At 36.2% G+C, this 26,986-nt stretch overlaps 1 protein-coding gene across 1 annotated transcript in view; it reads right to left on the bottom strand.

Moving 5' to 3' along the window:
- LOC138442574 (transmembrane protease serine 11C-like) overlaps positions 1 to 26,471 on the bottom strand; it is a 63,621-nt gene extending 37,150 nt beyond the window's left edge. Inside the window, exons 1-3 of the mRNA XM_069594229.1 lie at positions 26,416 to 26,471; positions 20,722 to 20,837; positions 11,352 to 11,470 (exon numbers count right to left, since the gene is read on the bottom strand). Coding sequence (XP_069450330.1) covers positions 11,352 to 11,470; positions 20,722 to 20,837; positions 26,416 to 26,471 — 291 coding nt within the window. The remainder of the gene's footprint in view (positions 1 to 11,351; positions 11,471 to 20,721; positions 20,838 to 26,415) is intronic.
- Positions 26,472 to 26,986: the final 515 nt, after the last annotated feature.

The raw sequence follows: 26,986 nt of genomic DNA on the forward strand, positions 1-26,986 counted from the left end.
TCAGCACACAGATCCCAGTTGAAACAAAAGTGCTGGAAGACCATCTTGTTGGGTTCTGGAGAATCCTATAGAGAAGTAGGATTAGGTATGTGTGCCTGCTCAGTCCCTTCAGTCATGCCCAACTCTTTATGACCCTATGAACTATAGCCTGCCAGTTTCCTCTGTCCATGGGATTCTCCAGGCAAGAATACTGCAGTGTGTTGCCATGCCCTCCTCCAGGGAATCTTTTGACCCAGGGATAGAACCTGTCTCCTTTATCTTCTGCATTGCAGGTGGGTTCTTTACCACTGAGCCATTGGGGAAACCCAGGATTAGGTATAGAGCCTGGCAAATAAATCTCTCCTGCCTCTTTCTTACACTTAGTTCTGTAGATTTTTTTTTTTTTTAATGAAGCAGTGGAAACACTAGTTGTTGTTTTGGTGAAGGAAGAATGTTGTGCTTCTCCTTATGAAAGGGTAGCATTTTATTTATTTATTTTTTTACTTTATTTTACTTTACAATACTGTATTGGTTTTGCCATACATCAACATGAATCCGCCACGGGTGTACATGAGTTCTCAATCCTGAACCCCCCTCCCACCTCCCTCCACATACCATCTCTCTGGGTCATCCCAGTGCACCAGCCCCAAGCATCCTGTATCCTGCATCGAACCTAGACTGGTGATTCGTTTCTTACATGATGTTATACATGTTTCAATGCCATTCTCCCAAATCATCCCACCCTCCCCCTCTCCCACAGAGTCCAAAAGTCTGTTCTATACAATCTGTGTCTCTTTTGCTGTCTTGCATACAGAGTTAGCATTTTAAATCACAGGGATAGGTTGAATTATTTAATAAATACTGCCAACTCAACTGGCTCTCTATACTTGGGGAAAAATACATTTGGGCTCCTACCTTGTACTAATTCTGGAAGAGGAAATGGCAACCCACTCCAGTATTCTTGTCTGGAGAATACCATGGACAGAGGAGCCTGGTGGGCTACAGTCCATGGGGTCGCAAAGTGTCAGACACTACTGAAGTGACTGAGAATCACCTTGTACTAAATTATTTCTGTGTGGAAAAAGACTTAAAAATAGGGGGGGAAAACTCCCAAGGAAATTGGATACACTTCTTTTCATGGGCTGTGAAGTCCATTTGAATCAAGACCAAAAATTCAAAAAATTAAAATAAAGTCAACATAAGACCACATAAATAGTCAGATGGCAAAAAGTACATTTGGGAAGATATTTGCATGTGAATAGTAAAGAAAGTTTCAACATCTATAATTTACAGAGATATTTACAGATTAACAAGGATAAGCAAACGACACAATAGAAAAACTGGGCAAAGAAAGTAACAGGAAATTCACACATGAGCAAGCCCAAATGGTCAGTATGTAGAGAAAAAAATTCTCAACCTCATTACCAGTTAGAGAAAATGCAAATTAAATTAACACTAGCATGTACTTATCAAATTAGCACAAAGTTAAAACTGTGTACCTGTTGCTGGGGGGCAGGGGGTGGTAGAGGAAGAGTACTCAAATACACAACTAGTGGAAGTGTGAATTCTTTCAACTGTTTGGAAAACAATCTGGCAATGTTTCTTAAAATTAAAAATTCTCATCTGATTAAGAAATTTCAATCTAGAAACCTATCGAATCTATATAAGGATGTATATACAAGGACAGTTTTGCAATGTTGGTCATATTAGTCAAAGCCTGGAAACAAAGTAAATAACTAGAAATACAGGAAAAATTGAATATATTGTGCTACATCCATACCGAGGAATATTATGCAGTCATAGAAAAGAATAGGTTGAACCTTTACATTGCCTTGGAGAGTATCTGTGAGATATTGCTGAGAAAAGCAAACAAATTTCAGAAGATTGTGTATAATATAAACCCTCTTCAGTAAAATACTGATAAATACTCCTATGGATTTTCTTTTCTATGTAGGCTAATTAATCAAGGAGGAGAATAAGAAAGGATATATACCATTTTGTCAATATGAATTACTTAGAGGTAGAGTTTGGGGATGTATGTTAGAGGGAGAGGAAGGAGTGGGAAAAAATAGGGAAAAAAGCAAAAGGAAGATTGAATTAAAAAAAAAATCCATTTATGTGTTTTACCCTATCCTTCCACTTGCATAAGTTTTCATTTTAAGTTTATTTTTTATGTTTACATCTTTATATAAATATGAATGAACTTGAACATCTTTGGAGGTTTTAAAGCTGGTAAGTGATGTGATTTGATTTTCATTTATAAAGTTATATTTTGGTGATGGAGTCAATAGAATGTACTAATTTCTTGATTGAGAAAAGTATTTCTTTGTTAAGTGTTTAGGTTGAGCAGGTGGGTTGATTTTGGTGTTATTTACTGAGAAGTGTAAGGCAGGAGGAGAAACAGGTCTTGGGGTCTGGAAAATGCAGAGGGGATCACCTATATTTAGAGATCTACAGATGATAGTGTGCATGCATGGTGAGTTACTTCAGTTATGTCCAGTTCTTTGCCACCCTATGGACTGTAGCCCACCAGGCTCCTCTGTCCATGAGATTCTCTAGGCAAGAATACTGGAATGAGTTGCCTCCTCCAGGGGATCTTCCCAACCCAGGGATTGAACTCACATCTCTTAGATCTCCTACACTGGCAGGTGGGTTCTTTACCACTAGCGCCTGCAGATGATAAGGAACCACCCAAGGCAGCTGGGAAAGGCAGATAGTGAAGAAGAAGGAAAAATGAAGGAAGTGTCTTAGACACCAAAAAGAGAAAAGGAAGAAGGAAGAAGATAATAATGGGGCTAAGCTCAAGTGACCATCAGATTTGGCAACTGTGAGGTCTTTGGTGACCTCTATAAGAATAATTGAATGGGGTAGAGAGAAAGAAATTCTAACTGGACAGGGTTAAAGTGAGATCAGGTGACAAGGAGGTGGAAACAGCACAGAAATCTAATTTTTTCAACAAAATTTTACTGAGAAGGAGAGCAGGAAACTGTTGCTGGAGGAGAACAGAGTCAAGAGCAACCTTTTAAGATGAGAGTGTGTGAGCTAGCTACTGATATCACTGAAGAACAGACCTGAAATACTGTACTGCACTCTGGAAGAGCAGTATCTTGTTTCGTGTAGAAAAGAAAGTGAAAATCGCTCAGTTGTGTCTGACTCTTTGCTACCCCATGGACTTAGTCCATGGAATTCTCCAGGCTAGAATATTGGAGTGGGTAGCCTTTCCCTTCTCCAGGGGATCTCCCCAACCTAAGGATGGAACCTAGGTCTCCTGCATTGCTGGTGGATTCTTTACCAAATGAGCCACAAAAGAAAACCTATGAAAAGAGGAAATAATGCAACTGCTTATATGCTCAGAATAATGTACCTGTTGTTAGCTCTTCTAGGCTGCAGAAATATTTCTGCTGATATACCTGAGCTATTTCATCACTTTTCTTCTCTCACTCCTTCCTAACCCCCTTCCCCTGACTTTTTATTCTCCTATTTCCCCAAATATTATTTGAATATGAGGGAAAGTTTGGGGCAATTGTACAGGGAGCATACCTGTAGCTGCTAAATAAAGACACAGTGACAAAATTCATACCACAGATTGTGATTTCTGTAGATATTCAGAGATGGGAGACAACATTTTGAGTTGGAGTGGTTAGATAATAGCATCCTAGAATTGATAGTAATAAATCCACAGATTCATGGAATTTAAATCTATAAACCACCTTAATCTTAATTGGTCCTGTTCTTCAAATAACTAAACAGAATCTTGCCCAAGCTAACTACTTATGTAATAGAGTGATTATGCCAGAAATGCAAGCAATATTACTTCCTATATTTTCCAGATGGCTAGCTGATTGTCTTAACATTACTGAATTTGAAATAACATCTTTATCATAAAGGATTGTACTGAATTTGTGATTAATTTGCAAAGGATTGGCATAATTAAAATAAAGTTACATGTTTTTTCCTCTTATTTATTCTTTTATATTGTTTAACAAGGTTTCATATTTTTATTCATATAGACTGTTTCATATTTTTATTCATATAGACTGTTTATAATTTGTGTTAGTTTCATTCATGTATATCATATAGATTTTGTTGCTATTAAGTGGAGTTTAAAAATAATGTTTATATTTTGTTTCTTTTGGTAATTAAGAAAAATATTACTTTTTATATTTTGGTCTGGTAATTGGCCACCTTACAAAACTCTACTGTTGATTCTAATAATTTTTCAACTAAGTCTTTGAGTATTTTAGTATACAGAATACTGTCAGTAGGCTTCCCTGGTAGCTTAATGGTAAAGGATCTGCTTGCTAAGGCAGGAGACACGGGTTCAATCCCTAGGTCAGGAATATCCCCTGGAGAAAGAAATGGTAACCCCTCCAGTATTCTTGCCTATGAAAACTCATGGATAGAGGAGGCTGGTGGGCTGTATTCCATGGTGTCTCAGAAGAGTTGGACACGACTTAGTGTCTTAACAACAACATTATCAGTAAATAATGACCTTTTCCTGCCGGGAGCCAGCATGGGGAATCCTGCCTGTGGCAAAGGTCAGGAGGAAGGGGTACTGACAAATGCAAAGGCGGGATCAGGCCTCAGGGGTCCCCCTGGATTTTCTCAAGCATCTACCCCCAAAAGCAGAGTCTGCCTGCTTTACTGCGTTATGCTTTCCACCTACTCTTCTGACATTACAGGGGGGCTGTCCCCCACCACCTTCTTCTGAAAGTTAACTTGGAGCTCCAGTTAATAAGTCTCCTGGGTGTAACAAGAGTGTTTCAGTCCAAAAACTCCTCTGATGGCTCTCTAGCCTGCCTGACAAGTTTGTCCGGCCTCTTACAACCACACATAATTGTTCACAGCCTCCCAACCGTGAGAGGCATGAGATGTTTTGAACTTTCCAAATACAGAATCTTTTGAGAAATTAGAAATTATTAGTGGGTTGTTAGAAATATACCAGTAGAGGGTTTCATTGTTGAGCCAATATTTGCTGCTAAGTCTCCATATCCCTTGTCCCTTATATACATTAATTGATATAACTGGCATATGGGAAAAATAAGTAGCAATCTTTGATATTAATCACATTAGACCTTAGGCTAGTAAATTCTTTTCTTGATTACAGCCCACTGCACCTTTGCCTTGTAGGAATGCAACTTTATCTGGCGCCTTTGGAGGCTGGCGCCTGGTTTAAGAAAAATCACCCCTGGAAAAAATAAGTTTTCTGGTTGGCTGACCATTATCAGAAAGAAAGGGTCATAAAATGTTAGCAGGCCCCCTGGCCAGAAGATGATGTAAAACCACCTAAGACCTTTGTATACATGCATAAAGAGTGCCTGGTCTCGATAAACGTCAGGCCTGTTGACCCCGCATGACTTTGTATTATCCATTGATCTCTATGTATAACCTAAAGTATAAGAGCTTTCCTGAAAAATAAAGAGTTGGACCAGTTCCTGGAAAGACTGGTTTCCCCGTGTTGTCTTTTCTCTCGCTCTCCTTTTCAGGCTGAATTCCCGTTTGGAACACAGAGGCTCGCCATGTCTACTAATTTTGCCTGGGCTTCAAAGACCTGATCGGGGAGGCGATTTGTGTCTCCACTCCTTCTGCGGCCTCATGTAGACAGTGCAAGTCTCTTGTCTTGAGACTTTATTGGCTTCTTGTGTAAACCAAGGAATACAGCCTCTTTTCCCTATTATTTTCTCCATTACATTATTCTTCCCTAATCTCTCTTTATATCTCTGAATAAATAATCTTATCAGATTGCCGACACCGTCCCCACTTCAAATTACCCTGGATCCACCGGGGCTGGACCCCTGCATTTTCCTTCATTCTTTCCAATGTACATATATTACTTCCTTTCCTTTTTCTAATTGCATTGGAATAGACTTCTAGTAGAATATTTGATTCAGTCCTTTAATTAATTTACAATATATTATTTCCTGTAGAAATAATACCTTAAATTGATTAATTAATTAGTTATTCACTGTGACTTTCTTTCATAATCTTTGATTTCTCTGATCTCAAGGTTGTTCCAAGTTTTTGTTGGAAAACTCACTTTCTTGGAGACCAGTATTTTTATCTCCAGGGAGTTATTTGTCAGCAACTGTGATGCTGAGATTTTGCAAATCTCTAGTTTTTATCTTCCAAAAACTCCTCACTCTTTTGGTGGCAACATTTCTGTCATTATAAGACACATTGTTTTTATTTGTTTTCTGTCATTTTAGTGAAATTTGAGGAGAGAGAGGGATAAATTTTCACTATTATTCAGCAATTTTGCTTTGGAAGTTAGGCTAGAAACACTTTGAAGGAATAAGTAATAAAATTTGGTGAATGGTTAGATAATGGAGAAGGAGGGGTCAAAATTGACCTTAAGATATGGTGGCTAGGTGAGTCTGAGAATGGGAATACCATGAATTAAAACCATGGAAAGAGACTAGAATCAAGATCAGAAATGATGCCTACTAATTTTTCCAGTAGTCATGTATGGATGTGAGAGTTGGACTGTGAAGAAAACTGAGCACCAAAGAATTGATGCTTTTGAACTGTGGTGTTGGAGAAGACTCTTGAGAGTCCCTTGGACTGCAAGGAGATCCAGTGAGCGCATTCTAAAGGAGATCAGTCCATTCTAAAGATCAGTTCTGGGTGTTCTTTGGAAGGAATGATGCTAAAGCTGAAACTCCAGTACTTTGGCCACCTCATGCAAAGAGTTGACTCATTGGAAAAGACTCTGATGCTGGGAGGGATTAGGGGCAGGAGGAAAAGGGGACGACAGAGGATGATATGGCTGGATGGCATCACCAACTCGATGGACATGAGTTTGAGTGAACTCCGGGAGTTGGTGATGGACAGGGAGGCCTGGAGTGCTGCGATTCATGGGGTTGCAAAGAGTCAGACATGACTGAGCGACTGAACTGAACTGAAATGATCCTTTAAAAAATTGCTTCAGAATGAACTCAGACACCCAGGCTTAGAGTATAATATTTGTTTAATAAGGTGTGTATAGCTGGATGATGTAGAACCATCCTTTGAGCGAATAGTAACTTTAGGCTTGGGGTGTTCCAAGAAGCTGTAAGGTGGATTTATGAGAGTTTCCCCAGTAACAGTCATATAATTCCTATTTTTAAGAGGGTCAGACTCTTGGCACACCCTGTAGGAAAAGGGTTGTTAGATATTTGACCTGAAACCAAATGCCAAGTTTCAGAAACTCACTTAGTTTCTCACTAACTTATGTTAGTGGGCATTATCAACCCCTGCCCCGGCAACCATGTCTGCAGACATCCTGCCCTGAGCATCTAGTATTTATTTCTTCTTTCCTTATGTTCCAATTGTATGAAAGAAAGCTGGTCCATCAGTAAGTTTTGTAAGTTTTCTTCATACCATTTGAAATATGAATAATGTCTCTGTAATATTGGTTGCATTTTTTTATAAACCTTGGATATTCTTAGTTCCTTCATGTTAGAAACTTAATGCACAATGATTTTCATTTACTGTATCAGATTAGCGCTTTTCTCAGTAGCTTATACTGGAGAGTACACAAAACTTTTCTGATAAGTTTTGAGGGGCATGAAACTGAATGAACACTAACCTAATTTTTACTCAACCTGAGACATTTCTAATCTGTATTAGATGGAACAGGAATCCTGAATATTATCCTTCACTTTGTTACCTTTTAAAAATCACATACTTTTAAGTCTGATGAATTCCATAGATGATCTATCATTTGGTAGACTGCAAGAAGAGTTATAAGCATAAAGGTGTATATGCTTACACCAGGTTTAGGTTAGCTCAGCTGAATATTTGTTATTTGACAAATGCTATAGTTATATAATGACCAAAGATGCTCTCTGCTCTTGGATACTCTGGTAAGTGGTTTGATGTATATGTTTGGCTGATCTGTTTCTTATGGATCATCTTAGATACCTTACACATACCAGGTATCATTTTGGTCATCTATAATCCACTGCATTTATATGTGAAAACTACATGGGAGTTGCTTAAACATTTTGGAATATATGACTGGTCATATGAAAGATGATGTAATCTGATGTACACTTAAAATTTTATAATGTTCACATGCTCATTAATTATAGGGCAATACATCATGAAGAAGATGCAGGTATTGCAGTATAACTTTAGGTAAAATAACTTCTTTGTGCCTCAGTTTCTTCATACAGAAAATGAGAATGCCAGGAGAATTAAATAAGTTAATATGTAAAGTGCTTAGACCAGTACTGACAATTAGTAAAGCTAATTTTTGTTGTTAAGGTACTGCCTCACTCCTAAATTTTGGAATTTATATTGACTATAGTGGGGCATTATATCTGCTGGGGAGCTACAAAAAGTAAGAAATTACAGATATTTCTCAAGTTTCCCACTGGAAAGCCATTTATTTAAAACATGAAAATGTTCTGTATGAAGGAACATGTATTCTCAGTAGTAAAAAATTAAATACTGTCATTCATAATAAAGCAACATCTCTCTTTATTCCTTTTCTTCTCTTAGAGTGAATCATCACAAGAATTATTTAATGGAAATCAGGCTGTGTACATTGTAATTGTGACTAATAGCTAAGTTTGATGAATGTTCAGAATTCCATTTGGTACATTCTATCTCCATTTGGTTATCACTAGTGTTGTACTTATGGATGTTGTGTATATGGTAATACTTATAATACAAAAAACATTGGATTAAATGAAAATAGAGAGAAAGGCATGTAAAAGCAGGCATCCTGACCCATCTAAATGAAAAAAGTATGAGAAATATTTGGTGATTGTCTTAATACAGGTAGTTAGAAACTGGGAATGAGGGCTGCAAAAGAAGCCTGAAACAAGATGTCAGGACATCTTAATGTTTGATTAACCAAGATGATATAACAATAGATCAGACTGATAGTTTTGGAATATTCATTTGTGAAGTAAACATAGGTTAATTTATTTGAATATCTTGATTTGAATTTATAGCATAAAAGGTGAATTTCTTAGTATAGGCATATTTGGAGTTATTTTAAAGTTATACATTAGCTTTGTTATATACTTATCTATTAATGGTACTCACTTTAGCCCTTATTCTAATTCTAAGGGCTTACAGATTAATAGAACTTCTGCTAAGATTATGACATATATAACCTTCAGTTCAGTTCAGTTGCTCAGTCGTGTCCGACTCTTTGCGACCCCATGGACTGCAGCACGCCAGGCCTCCCTGTCCATCACCAACTCCCGGAGTTCACTCAAACTCACGTCCATTGAGTCCGTGATGCCATCCAGCCATCTCATCCTCTGTCGTCCCCTTCTCCTCCTGCCCCCAATTCCTCCCAGCATCAGAGTCTTTTCGAATGAGTCAACTCTTCGCATGAGGTGGCCAAAGTACTGGAGTTTCAGCTTCAGCATCATATCCTTCCAAAGAACACTCAGGGCTGATCTCCTTCAGAATGGACTGGTTGGATCTCCTTGCAGTCCAAGGGACTCTCAGGAGTCTTTTCCAACACCACAGTTCAAAAACATCAATTCTTCTGTGCTCAGCTTTCTTCACAGTCCAACTCTCACATCCATACATTATCACAGGAAAAACCATAGCCTTGACTAAATGGACTTTTGTTGGCAAAGTAATGTCTCTGCTTTTCAATATGCTATCTAGTTTGGTCATAACTTCTTCCAAGGAGTAAGCATCTTTTATGTAATGCCAAGAATATTCCCATGGTATTGTATCTGTGTCTGCCATCTCATTGTTAGTTGAAGTTGTGGGGAGATGAAATAACTTGTCTTAAGTCATACAGCTAGTAAATGGTTAAACTTAGAATTGAACAAGGACTCTGAATCCAAAGCCTATTTATTAATCAGTGAGTTATATTGATTACTTCCATGTCATTTCCTTCTTTATCATAAAGCTAAATTAAAAGCAGGAATTTTCTTTCATTTTTTTAATATACTAACTCTTTGTATAATGGTAAAAGTATACCAAAACTTTTTTTTTTGGTTCTTTTTATTTTTATTTTTTATTTTTAAATTTTTATTTTTACTTTATTTTACTTTACAATACTGTATTGGTTTTGCTATACATTGACATGAATCCACCACAGGTGTACATGCGATCCCAAACATGAACCCCCCTCCCATCTCCCTCCCCGCAACATCCCTCTGGGTCATCCCCGTGCACCAGCACCAAGCCTGCTGTATCCTGCATCGGACATAGACTGGTGATTCGATTCTTACATGATAGCATACATGTTTCAATGCCATTCTCCCAAATCATCCCACCCTCTCCCTCTCCCTCTGAGTCCAAAAGTCCGCTATACACATCTGTGTCTTTTTTGCTGGCTTGCATACAGGGTCATCATTGCCATCTTTCTAAATTCCATATATATGTGTTAGTATACTGTATTGATGTTTTTCTTTCTGGCTTACTTCACTCTGTATAATTGGCTCCAGTTTCATCCATCTCAACAGAACTGATTCAAATGTATTCTTTTTAATGGCTGAGTAATACTCCACTGTGTATATGTACCACAGCTTTCTTATCCATTCATCTGCTGATGGACATCGATTTATTAGAAACTGGGAGGTACTGAAATTCCTTAGAAAAACTACAAGCTTTTGTCAGAGAGTTAGGTCTGAAAATGTGTTGTCAAGAATCTGCTCAGGAAAATGGGAGATGAATGATGCCACCACTACTCTTGCAGAATTTGGTTTGGTTGATAAAATTATTTGAGTTAAAGTGGCATCTATGATAAAGGAAGCTAATGTTAAAGGGGCAGTCAAGACTCTTCATTGGGTTTAACTTATAACAAAATATTGGAGAAGGAAATGGCAACCCACTCCAATATTCTTGCCTGGAGAATCCCATGGACAGAGGGACCTGACAGGCTACAATTTATGGGGTCGCAAGAGTCAGATACGACTGAGCGACTAAGCACAGCACAGCACACATAACAAAACGTACTCTTAAATAGACATTAATGTTTACATACACTGAGGTTTAACATGAAGATCTTTATTTGGGGTTGTATGTTCTTTTCTACACTGACCATTTCTCTTCCTTGAATAACTGTTTAAATTAGAAGCAGAAACAACATGTCCTTTATCAGGTATCTTGGATATGGAATAAGTTTCATTCATTTAATTTTTAATACATTAAAAACCTTCTTTGAGTGTCTATCACAAAGTGGGTGTTAGGTGTTCTCAAAATATGTCTCTTACATTTTTCCTCCCATGCATGTTTTCTAACTGATTTTCTGAAAGGGCTGATTATCTTCATCTAGAAATGAGGTAGTGGCAAGAAATAATATAAAATTATAAATCATCTTCAACTTGGAAGGTGACTGCTACGATTCAGGCATTTAAAGGAGGATAGCATTAAAAAAAAAAAACAATGCTAAGAAAAGAATTTCAACTTACCAAAGATACTATCTTATTATTTAAGTCCATATATTCTTGTGAATATGATTTTGCAAACTTGCTGTCATAGTCAATATTATTGACTTTAAAGCTGATATGATGGTAGAAATATGTCTTTCCTGAGAAGAAGAAAAAAGAAAAAACAGTTTTCATTTTGCTTATTATAACTGCTTTCATTCCTAAGAAAAATCTTGTGAAATAGAATACTCCTATGAAATTTCAGGTAACTTGACATTTAAATAGTATTAGTTCCTAGTGATTGTTGAAATAACTTTGCATATTAAATTATAACCTTGTCAAAGAATGTAAGTCATATTTTAGCATTCTAATAAAATTATTCATATGAGTGACTGCAGTTAATTATTTTAAAAGATCTTTCTTATACACTCACTAATAGTAAAAAAGAAAACAGCAAAGTAAAATAAGATATCATTTTTCTTGAATTGTATTGGCAAATGTGACAAAAATAATAATACTCAAACTGGAGTGCCTATACTTAGATAAAAAGATTTTAAGCTAAAAATAGTATTGAATAATAAGAGACAAAGAAGATCATAACATAATAATATATGTAATGATAAAAGGGGTCAATTCATTAAGAAGACAAAAAATTTTAAATACATATGTACCCAACATCAGAGCATCTAAATACATTAAGTAAATACTGATAGATCTGAAGGAAGAAATAGACAATGATATAATAATAGTGTGTGTGTGTGTGTGTGTGTGTATTTAGTCACTTCAGTTGCATCCAACTGTTTGTGACCCTGTGGACTAGAGCCCCCCAGGTTCCTCTGTCCATGGGATTCTCCAGGCAAGAATATTAGAGTGGGTTGCCATGCCCTTCTCCAGGGGATCTTCATGACCCAGGGATCAAACCCTCTTCTCCTTCATCAAGCATTGCAGTCGGATTCTTTGCCCACTGAGCCATTGAGGAAGCCCCAAAGTTACCAGAAGCAAGAAAACAACAAAATCAGAGCAGAAATAATGTGAAGCAAAGATCAAGGTTTCTCGAAACTTTAAACAAAATTTCAACAAAATTTAGCTAGACTAAGAAAAAGACAGAAGAGTCAAAGCCAGAAATTAAGGAGAAAACTTTACAACTGATACTACAGAAATAGAAAGGATCATGAGACTACTATGAACAATTATGCACCAAAAAGTTGATTAACCTAGAAGAGATAGATAAATTTTTAGAAACATACAACCTGCCAAGACTGAATCATGAAGAAACAGAAAATCTAAATGGACCAACAATGAGTTAGGAGTTTGAACCAATAATCAGAAACCTCCCCAAAGAGAAAAACCCAGGGCTAGATTGTTTCTCCAATGAATTCTACCAAACATTTAAGGAATTAATGTCAATCCTTCTCAAAATCATCTAAAAAATAGAAGAGAAAAGAACATTTCTAAATTCATTTTGTTGTTGTTTAGTTGCTAAGTCATGTCTGATTCTGCAACCTCATGGATTGTAGCCTGCCAGGCTCCTCTGTTTTGCTATCTCCCAAGTAGGAATACTGGAGTGGGCTGTCATTTCCTTCTCCAGGAGATATTTCGACCCAGGAATTGAGCTGAAGTCTTCTGCATTGGCAGGTGAATTCCTTACCACTGAGCCACCAGGGAAGCTCAAACTCACTTTACAAGGCCAGTATTACCCTAATAGCAAAACCAGATTAGGACACTGCAATAAAATCCCTAAGGAATATGGTACAAAAATCCTCAACAAAATGATAGCAGACTGAATTTAACTATTAATACACGTTAAAAGGATCTACATCATAGAGATGTATCTCTGGAATTGAAGGATAGTTCAATATACACAAATCAATAAATTTGATATACCATATTAATAGAATGAGAGATAAAAATCACTGACCATTCTCAATTGAGGCAGAAAAAGCATTTGACAAAATATAACCTTTCACATTATAAAAACCTAAGGGAGCAAGCCTCAACATAATGAAGGTGATTCATGACAAATCCACGGTCAGCATGATAATCAAGGATGTAAGGTTGAAAGATCAGGAACAAGATAAGGGTACCCACTCTCACTACTCCTATTTGACATAGTTCTAGAAATCCTAGCCAGAACAATCAGGTAAGAGAAATAAATAAAAGGCATCCAAATTAGAAAGGAAGAAGGAAAATTGTGATTTGTACATGGATGATCTTATATACAGAAAGTCCTATAGACTCCGCCAAAAAACTGTTAGAACTAATTGAGTCAGTAAAGTTGTTGGATACAAAATGAGTTGTGTTTCTATACACTAACAATGAAACATCTGAAATAATGTATAAGCATATTGTGATAATCATTTTATATAAATGTATAGTAGTAACCATTTTGCAATATATATCAAATCAACTTGTTATATACCTTCAACTGACATTAATGTCATATGTCAATTATATTTAAGTAAAGCTGGCAAAAGAAAGTTTCAAAGGAACATAGTATTTTTGTCATTATATATTTTTATCCATAAATACTGTATGACTTCTTAATTTTCCATTAGGATATCAGGGTTGAAAATCTAGGCCATTTAGATAGTATTAGGCTTTATTAATGTGTTGAACTACTAAAAGAATTTTAAACACTAGAAAGGAAAGCCATTCCCTAGGTCTGTTATCCTGTTAGAGCTCTGAGTCCTGAATTAGAAGATACAGTGGTAAACTGAGTGCCACTGTTGGCATTCAAAGGAACTATCAGACTATTATATTAAAAGATTAGCTTCTGTCCTTCAAATGTAACCTAGACCTTAAGCAAGAAAAATTATGGATTATGATCTAAGTATTATTTTGATTGGTTTTTCCTTCCTAGAAGAGTCACATTTTTCAAAGGTTCCAGGTCACATTCTGGGCTAGGGTTAAGAGCTTCAGGGAGGACTATTATCCTGACCAGTTTTTCTCTCTGTGTCTTTACTTATTTTTGTTTGATTTCCAAGTGGTTTTAAAAACTGAGATATAATTGACATACAACATTATATTAGTTTCATGTGTGGTGGTGGTAGTTTAGTCGCTAAGTCATGTCCGACTTGTGACCCCATAGACTATAGCCTACCAGGCTCCTCTGTCCATAGGATTTTCCAGGCAAGAATACTGGAGTGGGTTGCCATTTCCTTCTCCAGGGAATCTTCCCAACTCAGGGCTCGAACCCAGCTCTCCTACACTGCAGGCAGATTCTTTACCAACTGAGCTACCAGAATTTCATGTGTACAACATAATGATTCAATATATGTACATATTGAAAAATGATCACCATAATGTCTAGTTAACATCCTTCCAAGTGATTTTTATGCATATTAAAGCTTGAAAAGCAGGGTTTAGATAAGTGGCTCTAAGCCTGCACTTTCAATTAAGATCACATGTGGACTTTGAAGAACTATCATTCTTTGTGTCTTCTCCCACAGATCTGTTTATTGGACTCGGTGGGAGCATGAATGTTGTTTTAATTAAGAGCTCTAGATGATTCTGAGGCTGGGGCTAAGTATCTGGGCTCCCGAGCATATTTATGAGGGTTGGATTCAGCCTTTGGTCCTAGGGTAGGTAACAGGGTCTGTTCTGCATGGGTTTGGTAGAGGCAGAGTGGTGCAGCCCACATTAGTCATTGTGTAGCAAAATTTGGGACATTTGTGGGAAGGGAGGGTCCTCAAAGACAGAGAAGAAGCTCAAAGTTTGTTCTTCATGTAGGAGTCATCTTTCCTGAATCTCTCCTGAGACAGGGAAGTATAGGCATTCCTGAATTTCCAGACCCTTCTGCCTGTGGCCGTGGTGGTAGCAGGTAAGGGTCTGTGCTGAAGCTTTTAAAGGCATATTCTGAAGATGCTGCTGTGATTTCTCCGCATTATTTCACCTGAGGAGGAAACCTTGAGGAGGAAGCAGAAGAGGAAGACATAGCAGGTTCTCAGGTAAGTGTCCTGTTAGGGGCTATGTCCTCCTTACTTCTTGAAATGCCATGGTTTTGCAACTGAAAAATTTTACTTTTGTACCTCTGGTGTTCCTGCCTAACAAGTTTTTTTCAACTTATTTTCTTCTTTCCTGTGATAGTCAAGGTTAAGTCTTTATACTACTTTTCTATATCCCAAATTCTTCTTTTCTTTCTCTGTTCAGATTTCTGATGGGCCTTTAGCAATACCCATCACAAATTAATGACTTGCAACTACAGAAAATTTTCCCTTTGTGCTAGATCACTTGGGAAGTTATTGATAGCTAAAATTCCTATGTGGGATGAAGTGGGGGCCTGGGATTATCAGTGAAGGGAAATGTAGTGTTTAGTTCCTATATGGATGCTCCATCAGTTCTCTGTAGACCAAGATTAAGAAAATGCACTTCTAGAGAGGATGGCATTAATGGTCCAGAATAACATAGACTTTTCTAAAAAAGAAGAGTAATTATGAGACACAGCCTCTCTAGAATATGGGAGTTCTTTGTGGCTTGACATTTGAATAAGACTGATGTTTTTTATGACTAGATTTAGATTATGATTTGCTTATTTTTCTGCCAATAAATATCATAACAGTTATGTGTCCTTCAGCAAATATTAGGCACCTGATATCAGTTTGTCCCCTTAGAGCTGATGTTATTCATTTGGTCCATGTGCCAGATTTCTCCCCTACTGCTGTATCTTTCCAAAACTACTGAGAAGTAATAAAAAAAAATGCTGTTAAGGAAATAGATTTATGTTGAATTTTCTACTTGTTCTGTGACAAATAGAACTCTTTCTGTGGTAAGGACCATACATGTATTGTGGGCTTATAATTTAACTGATAACAGCATTTGTGTACTTGTCCTTGAATTTTCCACCCCTAGCTCTTTCTCACACATGGTGACTTATTTGCTCAAAACTGGATTCCAGTGGCCACCAATTGCTCCCATTTTTGGCTGCTATTATCTTAAAAAATGAATCACCTGAAATACTACCAGCTTGGTCCTTGGTTTCTGTTCTCAAAGTTTAGTACTTGTTAAAAGTAGTTCTCTAGACTAGGATCTAGAGAGTCAAAGAAATACTTTTTTCCAAAGCCTACTAGTTAACATTAAACTTAGCCCTGAAAAGAAAGTCTAGGAAAAGTATCTCATATATTTACTAATATCATTTTGTTCTTTGCTAAGGAGCAAAAACAAAAACAAAGAAAATAAATTTCAATTCAAGAAGGAATGATTTTTGCCTTGACTCTGTTTTCCCTTTCTTTTCCTGTTCCTTGAAAGCGAGATTGCTATTTTTGGATTAACAGTTTCCATTTACAGTTGGCATGGGAATACTTGAAATTTCCTGAATTACCAGTAGTGAGAAAACCATCCAGACAGATTAACATTCTCCATGCATATTCCGAAACTTCCCTGGAAGTCTCATCTGCTCATTTCCTCATCAATTACTCACAGCCTAGCCTAGATAGAATTTTAAATTCCCAAGGAAGACATTATGTGCTACTTCTTGATATTCTACCTTCTCTTTTCCTATAGCAATATAGTTTGTGATTTTTAACTGAGGAGATTCTATCCAGAAATAAAAATCTATATTTTTCTGCCCCTGTTTATTCCACCTGGGAGTGATGGAGTGCACTTAGGTTCTGACAAATGGAATGAAAGGGAAAATGATATGTGCAGCTCCTGAGATGTTTTCTTATTGATAGAAAGCATGCTCATTTCCTTCCTACTCTGCCTTCTGTCTGTCTGGAATGAGAACTTAATGGTCAGAACTGACACCATCACTTTGAACATTAAGATCTGGACAATGGTAGCATAGCAAGATTGAAGGAGACTGGGTCCCTGAAATCTTGAAGTGACAAACTGAACCTGAGTCACTGACCTCTAAACTTATTTGTGCCTTATTTGTACCTCTGAATCTTATAGTATATCTGTCTCCTTCCAGATCAATAGTTCTGACTTTGGCTGAACATTAGAACCATCTGGGGAGCTTTTAAAAGTTAAAATTTCCATTCCACACAGCATTTTTGAGTGGGGCTTTTGTATTAGTACTCTTTTAAAAAGCTTTCCAGGTGATTCTAAGGTGCAGTCAGGGCTAAAGTTTATTACTCTAGATCAGGGATGAGCAAACTATGAAATTTAGCCTGCTGCTGAGTTTTGTATGGCCTATGAGCTACGACTCACAGACTATTTTCTTGGGCTCCAAAATCACTGTGGATGGTGACTGCAGCCATGAAATTAAAAGGCACTTGCTGCTTGGAAGAGAAGCAAAATGGCAAATCTAGACAGTGTATTAAAAAGCAGAGATATTACTTTGCCTACAAAAGTCCCTATAGTCAAAGATATGGTTTTTACAGTAGTTATGTACAGATGTGAGAGCTGGACAGTAAAAAAAGGCTGAGTGCTGAAGAACTGATGCTTTTGAACCATGGTGCTGGAGAAGACTCTTGAGAGTCCCTTGGACAGCAAGAAGACCAAAGCAGTCAATCAGAAAGGAAATCAACCCTGAATATTCATTGGAAGGACTGATGCTGAAGCTGAAGCTCTAATACTTTGGCCACCTGATTCTATGAGCTGACTCATTAGAAAAGATATTGATGCTGGGAAGGATTGAAGGCAGGTGGAGAAGGGGACAACAGAGGATGAGATGGTTGGATGGCATGGCATTCATACTAATTTCTCCCATGAGTAGTTTCTTCTGGGCCCACTGAAATTATCTGAATTTAATTGTTTTAGAATAAACTGCAAGTGGTGATTATGTATATAATATGCATATCATATGCATATAATGTATAAAATATGTGTATTATATATATATTGGGCTACCCCTGATGGCTCAGATGGTAAAGAATCTGCCTGCAGTGCAGGAGACCTGCGTTCAATCCCTGGATCAGGAAGATCCCCTGGAGCAGGAAATGGCTAACCATGGCAATATTCTTGCCTGGAGAATTCCATGGACAGAGTAGCCTGGCAGGCTACAGTCCATGGGGTCACAAAAAGTCAGACATGACCGAGCAACTAACACTTTTACTTTCATATATACATTATATACAACATGATGCATATATTTGTACTATATACACATGTATATAGACTGATATTTCAAAGGAAACATTTGATTTAATTCTTTAGTATTAAAAAGTCTTACAGTCACTATAAATACAAAACAGGATCTTGATTCAGAAAGTAAGATATCCAGGTCCATTTAATAATCAAAATTTGAACTTAATTTAAAGTTGAGATAGTTTAATTCTTTACCCACTAAGTCTGGCTATTCCTCCCTTTCCACTTAATTTACAGGATTTGGACCCCTGTAGGTGCCTACTTGAATGGTTGAGAATTTGGCATCTAGCTCTTGTGCTCTAGGAACTTAGTTTGTATTTAAAGTTAACTTCTTTCTAGTTTTTTTTCCTGAATTTTGACATTCATTTTTCTACTTATTACTGGTGATGTTTCAACTACAGTTCCTTTACACGAACAAATGTAATAATTCCAGCTTGACTTTACTTATTCCTTAGCGTTTAAGTAGCTGGAGATACTTCCCATTCTTTAACTGAAGATCTAATTACCCCTCCAGGTGGCCTCTTGAAAACAACCGAAGGTGATGGGGCTTTTTTCTAGGGTGGTCTATATCTGCTTCACAGGAAACATTTTATGCATTATTTGTCTCAAAGACTAGTTGTTCAAACGGCCCAAGGGTACTGTCTTCTCTTCACTCTGCTAAACAAGCACCACGTCTCTTGCCTTTTAGAATGTCCTCATGTGAGTCAGAGTCCAGTCCACTCTCTTCTTGGATCTGCAAGTGTTCTTAGGGTTGCATTGGTCTCTTTCAAAGTCCTTCTCTCAGCTTGATGTAAAGGGAAATACATCACGTATTCTTCACATATCAGGGTGGTTGTAGTTGTATGGGAAATTACAGTGCACCTATCTCTAAAGATAACCTATTCAAATATCCTTTCCTATCTACAGTTTCTGGCACTTTTACACACTTGATGAAAGGCAATGTCTGTCTCGAGTGAGCACCTCTTACTCAAAAGTTTACGAGCATATACTATGACTATGACTCTTGTTTTGGCTATGGTAGCAGCTGGCATTATAACCTACCTAATGATAGTGTTCACACAATTGTGTCTGTCTCTGGAAGATGAAACAGATGGTAGTAAAACACATAGTTACCCAGGAGATGGCCTCTTTATTCCATTACACACAACTCAATTTCTCTTTATCCAAGTTCTTGTCCTCTTATAAACTGAAATGAGTGTTTATTTAGCCAGAAAGCCTCTTTCTAAATGTATTAAAAAAAATACTGTATGATTTACAGCAGTTGTCCCCATCCTGTAAGCCATGAATTATACAGGGTAGGGGTAAGTTGGCAGTAGAGATGATTCTGGGGAAAAAAAAAAATATATGTATATATACCAGGCATTTTTTCTATACTTAATAAAAAACAATTCTTATACATATATATATGTCATTTTCAAACATATATAGATGTAATTAAGCAGGTTAACCAAAAGCATTACTAAATTTTTATTGTTTATGCCTTTTTTAATTCAAGAAGTATTTATTCTCTTGAGGGAATGTAGGAAAAATATTTTCCCTATAAAAAAGTCCTCATTCTTAAAAAGGTTAGGAAAGAGGGGGTTAAAGACAGTAACAAGAATAGAACAGAAAACTTGGCACAAAAAGCTATTTTTAAGAAAAACGACCTGGAAGTAAAGCATTAGTACCTGAGCTGTGTCCTACTCTTTGTGACCCCATGGATTGTAGCCCTCCAGGCTCCTCTGTCCATGGGATTCTCCATGCAAGAATACTGGAGTGGCTTGCCATGCCCTCCTCCAGGGGATCTTCCTAACCCAGGGATCAAACTTGTGACTCCTGCTTTGCACGCAGATTCTTTACCATCTGAGCCACCAGGAAAGCCCCCAGGATGACTCCACATTTTTTTCTATAGCATGCAAAATACAGAAAAATATTGTTCTGACCTTTTAAATTTTATTCCTCAATAATAGGGAAAATTCTACTTTTTAGTAAGAATTTTATGAGAAGAAAACTTAGTATAGAGAAAAAATTACAGGCCTTGGGATAAGAAAGCTTAGAATCCCATGTTATAGATTTATGTATATTTGTTAACTCACTGACTTTCTCTTCAGAAAGTTCTATGTTCAGCAAAGGTAGGGACTATGACCACTTGATTCAATAATACATTGAATTGAGAACATCAATCTTTACCCAGAAACCACCACATCAAATGTTTGGATGCAGAATGCCCTAAGCCAAAGTTTGCTAAAGAACAATCTCATTAAATGTTATTAACCACGAGAAATTCTCTCTGTCTAGTAATCTTATTGGACTGCTTTCCTTCCCTCATTCTCAAAATTCCTAATTTTCCCAACAATGGAACCAATAATTCTGTATAATCAGAAAGTCACACATATTGAGTACTCACCATAAGTGACAAAACAAACAATGAGTCCGATGACTAGTATGGCGATGACCATTGTTAAGATACCCAGGGTAATTTTTCCACACCTTGTGATTTTCATTTTTGTGTTTGAATCCGTTCTTTTGAGCAGTAAGGATAGGGAAGCAAGTGTTAATATGAGCAAAATATAAGATACTCTCAGAAATAAACATGGACTTTGATGTAAAATGTAAAAGTGCACTGTTTTACATTAATTATGGACTCAGTGGACTGCTGAGTTTGTGTGTGTGCGTGTGTGTGTGTGTGTGTGTGTGTGTGAGAAGTCCCTCAGTCGTGTCCGACTCTTTGCAACCTCATGGACTGTAGCCTGCCAGGCTCCTCTGTCCATGGGATTCTCCAGGCAAGAATACTGGAGTGGGTTGTCATTTCCTTCTCCAGGGGATCTACCCAACCCAAGGATCGAACCCGGGTCTCCTGCATTGCAGGCAGACCCTTTATCCTCTGAGCCACCAGGGAAGCTGAGCTTGGGGAACAATATGTAAAACTAGTGAATTAATATTGACCTGCTTATTTTTCAGCACATATGGATAATGTATTACTAAAATCAAACTTACTTCATTCAGCAAATATTTATAGATAGCCTACTAAGCATAGTTGTAGAAATAAAAATCTCTTTCCTTATGAAGATTACATTTTACTAAGGAGATATAGACAACAAATAGAATATATTGAATAAATAGAATGCATTCTGGTAAAAAGATAATAAGTACTGTAGGAAAAGTAGTGCTACATAAGGAATGTGAATGAGGGGGAAAGTGGTAAGAGTAATTCTTATTGGTACCAGGGTCCAGGTCATATAAGGACTGTGGGTCATTGTAATAAATTTTTTTCCCTTTGAATTAAGTGTGAACTTTGAAAGTCTTTGAATGGAAGACTATGATGATTTGGCCTAATTTCTTAATGAGATCCCTCTGACTGCTTTGTGGAAAGTAAATTATACATGGCAAGGCTGGAAGCAGAGTGACAAGATAAGAAATGATAATAATTGGGGCACAATATGATGTTGACTTGGACCAGAGTGCTGGAGGTGGAGAAAATGAAAAGGATTTGAGTTGGATATATTCTGAATACAGAGCTGATAGAAGTTCCTGATGAACTGGTGGAGTGGATGGAAAAGACATGTGAAAGACTGTTTCCAGTTCTTTAGCTTGAGGGCTTGAGGGAGGGAGTTGTCTACATCTGAGATAGGAAGGCTATTTGAGAAGGTTTTTGAGATGATTATTATTTCAGTTTTATGTTTTAGATGTTCACTAGTCATCCAAGTGAAGATGCAGGTGGGATATACAAGTCTGGAGATTTGAATAGAGGTCTGGGCTGGTGATATATATTTGGCATTCCTCAACATAGAGATTAGGCTCTGGGACCAGAAGGCATTATCAAAGGAGCTAGTGTAACTAGAGAAAAAGATCAAGAGATGATCACTGGGACACTCCCATTTTAAGAGATCAGGGAGAAGAGGAAGACCAAGCAAAGGAGACTGAGAGGAAGCCACCAATGCCAGTAGGAGGAAAACCAAGAAAATCGATGTCCTAGGAGCCAAAAGAAGTGTATCAAGGATTGTGTAGGGGATCAACTGTGTCAGATGATTGCCAATGGCTCATAAAATTGATGAGTGCTGACAATTCATCATTGGTTTACCATTATGAGGTTATTGGTGACCTTGATGCAAGAAATTTTAGGAATAGAAGGGGTATGATAGTAGCTAGAGATGGTTTGAGAGAGAATGGAAGTAGAGGAACTAGAGACAATAAGCACTGACCACACTTTCAAAGATTTTGCTGAAAAAGGGGGTAAAGATATGGGAATATACACATGGTGAAGAAAACAGGATCAAGAAAAGCCTTATTTTATTATGGAAAATTTAAATATATGCATACAAGTATAGAAAATAGTTTAATAAAACTCAATTTATCAATTGAATATATTTAAAAACATTTTGTAGTTTTTCATCTATTTTTCTGAAGTATTAGTAGTTACAGAAAGCAATAATTATAGAAAATAATTGCATCATGACATTAACAATGGAAAAGTAATTTAACATTTTTTCTATCTAAAAAGTAAGGGCATTTAAAAATGATTATCATTTCTAATAAAATTAGTAATAATTTTAAAATATACTGTAATATCAAGTTCATATTCCTCAAGATATATTTTACATTTTTTTTTGTTGTTGAACAAAAATCAGATCAAAACCCTCACATTGCATTTGTTTATTATTTTGCTTATGTCTCATTTAATCTAGAATACCTTTCATATCCTGCTTTCCTTTTTAAATTTTTTGTGACATTGACTTATTGAAGGTACTGGGTCAGTTGTGCTGTAGAATGTTCTACCTAAGAAACTAAAGCATTTCATGTTTATATTGATAATATAATATACATTTTAATTTATATTATATATTTCATATTTTATATATACCCACATGTATAATATTCCAGGTATGCTTGTACATGTGAAAGACATTGCTGATATATGTCATTGAAATATATACATTAAAATGACTATACAAAATTTTCATTACTTTAAAAGCATTCATATTAATTTGATTTTTAATTTGTAAATAGAGTCAAGTATCTATCATAAATTTATTTTTTAGTTAGTTAACAGTCATTCTCTGAAAGGTAATATTCCTTGGAGAAATATTTACTAGATCCCTGGAATAGATAAATGTCCAAATTTTAAGTTTTTTAGATATTTCCTTTTACTTAAAAAGAAAGCTCATTTTGACTATTTAAATATTGTTTGTCAAAATTATGTTTGTATCCTGCACATAAAATTAATATCTCAATATTTCTAAAGAAAGATGTTATGGGGAGGGAGGTGGGAGGGGGGTTCATGTTTGGGAATGCATGTAAGAATTAAAGATTTTAAAATTTAAAAAATAAAAAACTAAAATTAAAAAAAAAAAAAGAAATATGATAGTCATGAACTCTTTCGGTCCATAATAAAATAAAAAAAACCTAAGGATACCTGACTATGTAAAAGTTTAGAAGAAAACACTTTTCAGTTGGACCAATTCACTTACTGAGTTTAGAAGAGTATATGACACAGGTTTTGGAAAAGGAAAAGACTAAAGGACATTGTAAAACCTTGGTAACTTAAATTCCTGTAGATGAGTATGTTATCCTAAAGCATTCTCTTCCATACCGAAAAGTATATGTCTATATGTTTTCCTTAATACAGGTTACCATGGAATAAACCTCAATGAAAATGTGATAAATGGAGTGTGAAATTTGATGTGGCAAATACTTAGAATATATTTTCTATTTATCTCAGCTGTGTTCTTAAAACTATATTGAACTATATAAAAACACTGCTTTGTGAATAAAAAATTTTGAATATTGCCAATTTTATAATAATTCAACATATAGATACATGTACATTTCATTAATTTTTTCTCCTTCTTTGCCTATAAGTTGACAAAAAAGTGATTCTTGTAAACAAGAACTTGTTTACTAGAAAGATTGTTTGGCTTCAAACTTCTCTTCAATGTAAAGTTCCTAGAATGAGAGATGCATGGTCTTTTGGAGTTGGCAGGGAATTTGCAAATCATCCATTGCTGTTTCATTATTAAAAATGTGGAAATTGAAGGAAAATATTTTCTTTTAGAACCTTCTGAATCTAGGGAAGACAAGCATTCTAGGTAGGTAGAGATTTCTTCTTTGATTATTAGCAGTATATTTAGTGATAAGGTTAGAGTTTGGATTAAGATTCTTTCCTGATCTCCAGAAAGAAAATTAAATTATATAGGACTCTCCAACTTCGAACTCTCACTAATCTTCCAGCCAAAATCTGAGATCACTGTAGTGATCAAGACTTAACTATCTTGATTCACAAATGTAAAATTATGGTTCGTTAATAAAAATTTAAAGGCAAATAAACTTTATTTCTGTTATTATCTGAGTTTTCAAAGATGAAGATGGGTTTTATTGACTTGGAAACTAGTTATCTTCTGTTTGAATGTTTTGTTTGTATGTGTGTGTGTGTGGGTATTCCTAAATTCAAAAGACAAATTAAACCTTGTCACCATTCAGATTCTTTAAAGTATTCTCTAGAAACAATGTGAGACATATTAAATTCTACTTTCTTAAAGTGTTATTATATGAAGGGTCTGTTGCAAAATAGACTACCAACAGAAATTGGGTCTTAGGTGGGAGGTGGCATGAGGAATAGAAAAACATTTTGATTTCAACCACATGCTTATTTCTCCTGAGTTTTACTTATTCACCAAGTGTATCTTGAATCCTCATTGGAAAAGACCCTGATGATGGGAAAGATTGAGGGCAGAAGGAGAAGGGGTGACAGAAGATGAGATGGTTGATTGGCATCACTGACTCAATGGACATGAGACTGAGCAAACTCTAAGAGATAGTGAAAGACAGGGATGCCTGGTATGCTGCATTCCATGGGATTGCAAAGAGTTGGACATGACTTAGCAACTCAACAACAACAACAATTTTTAAGCCACTCAGGTGTAATAATGGTATTGAAGGTGATTTACCAATTTCAGAAAATGTGACTTAACTGGTGAGTTTTACTTAAAAATTATTTCCTTGAAGGGATGAAATCAGGGTGTGTCTGTACATTATTTCTCATATATTGTTAATGGAGCATAAGGAACTGAGCAAGTTAACATGAACATAAAATATATTACTTAGAGCCAAGACCAAACATTTTTACTAGACTTTTTGTCAATTAAATCATATGGATTAACAGTCAAAATTTAATGGAAAAGATTTTGGGAGTTCTCTTATAGTTACATTAAATATTAATGTGAATGCATAAAGTGACCAATTATTAATTAAGTTACATTCTGACCTCTATTAAACTGTTCACCTAGAATCTAGATGTTGTCAAGATGTGAAAACCAGAAAACTTGTTTAAAAATCTGGATCAGGCCTAATGGACTTGTTAAGGCATGCATTTTGAAGTAACAGAAAAGACTATAATATGTGTGAGAACATTTATCTTTGTGTGCTAATCAAAACTTATCTGTCCATCTGTGTGTGCCATGGAACCAGTCAGCACATTTTTTTGACTTTTGGGCCAATTGCTATCTAAGCATATGGTGTTGCTAATCAAAAATAAAATAAAATAAAATAAAATCTCCTTCTGTTCTTATTTCTATCTAAAATATTAAATCATACCAGTAAAAATGTATAGCAATGAAGCACTTTATATTTCAGTGATCAAAAATTAACTTAAACTTTTATCTATCACTTCCTGTAGGTAAAATAGCATATTATAAATATGAACATTAATGTCTCTGTATCAACACACACCATTAAATAAATATAAACATATATATATATAAACTATCTTGTGATCTTTCAGTTTTCAAAGTGAAGTTATCTTAAAAAGCAAAATGTCCCAATTTTGCTTCAGCAATTTATACATACACTTCTCATGACTGTTTTAACTGTGATGAAAAAATTTCTCACAAAAAGAAGCAAAACAGACTCTGATAATTAGAGTTTATCAATCTTAATCATTCTTGTTTTTCTTTGATTTGGAATATACTTTGTTCTTATTTTCATAAAAAGTTCATTTTTGAGACTTTAAATTACGAATGAAGCTACTTTAATGAATTTGGTCCCTTTAGAAAGTTTCTCTGAGAATGAAGGGCAAGCCCCCCTGCTGCCCAGCCCCCAAGCCCACCTGTTCTGCCGTGGTGTCCATGCCTGCTCTCTCTGTGGAGGTTGTCCTTTCGCCATCTTCTCCTCGAGTGCTGTGCAGCTCAGTCATTCTCCACCTATTTAGCTTATGAGATTCTGTGGCTACTATGTGTTTTATGATAATGGTGTAATGATAATACTTAGTGCTCATACAACTTTGCATTGTCAAAGCACTTTCTGAGTATTTCCTAATTGTACATTAGTAAAACATGAGCTATTCCATAAATCATAAATACTCAACACAGTAGAGGCAAAATTTAAAACTCTCAGTCATTGTGATTGAGGAAGCAATAAGGTCACCTGGTTTGAGAAGGATAGTCTTTACCCAGTTCCGTATTTGTGAGTCTGAAGAGAGCGGCCGCCCTTATTCCCTTCAGTGGTCCCCAACCTTTCTGGCACCAGGGACTGGTTTTGTGGAAGACAATTTTTCAACAGATGTGAGGGGGTGATGATTTTGGGATGATTCAAGGGCATTATATTTATCATGCACTTTATTTCTATTATTATTACATTAGCCCCACCTCATATCATCAGGTGTAGATACTGGAGGTTGG

This window comes from Ovis canadensis, chromosome 6 (genome assembly GCF_042477335.2).
Source record: "Ovis canadensis isolate MfBH-ARS-UI-01 breed Bighorn chromosome 6, ARS-UI_OviCan_v2, whole genome shotgun sequence".
In the NCBI taxonomy this organism is placed as follows: Eukaryota; Metazoa; Chordata; class Mammalia; order Artiodactyla; family Bovidae; genus Ovis; species Ovis canadensis.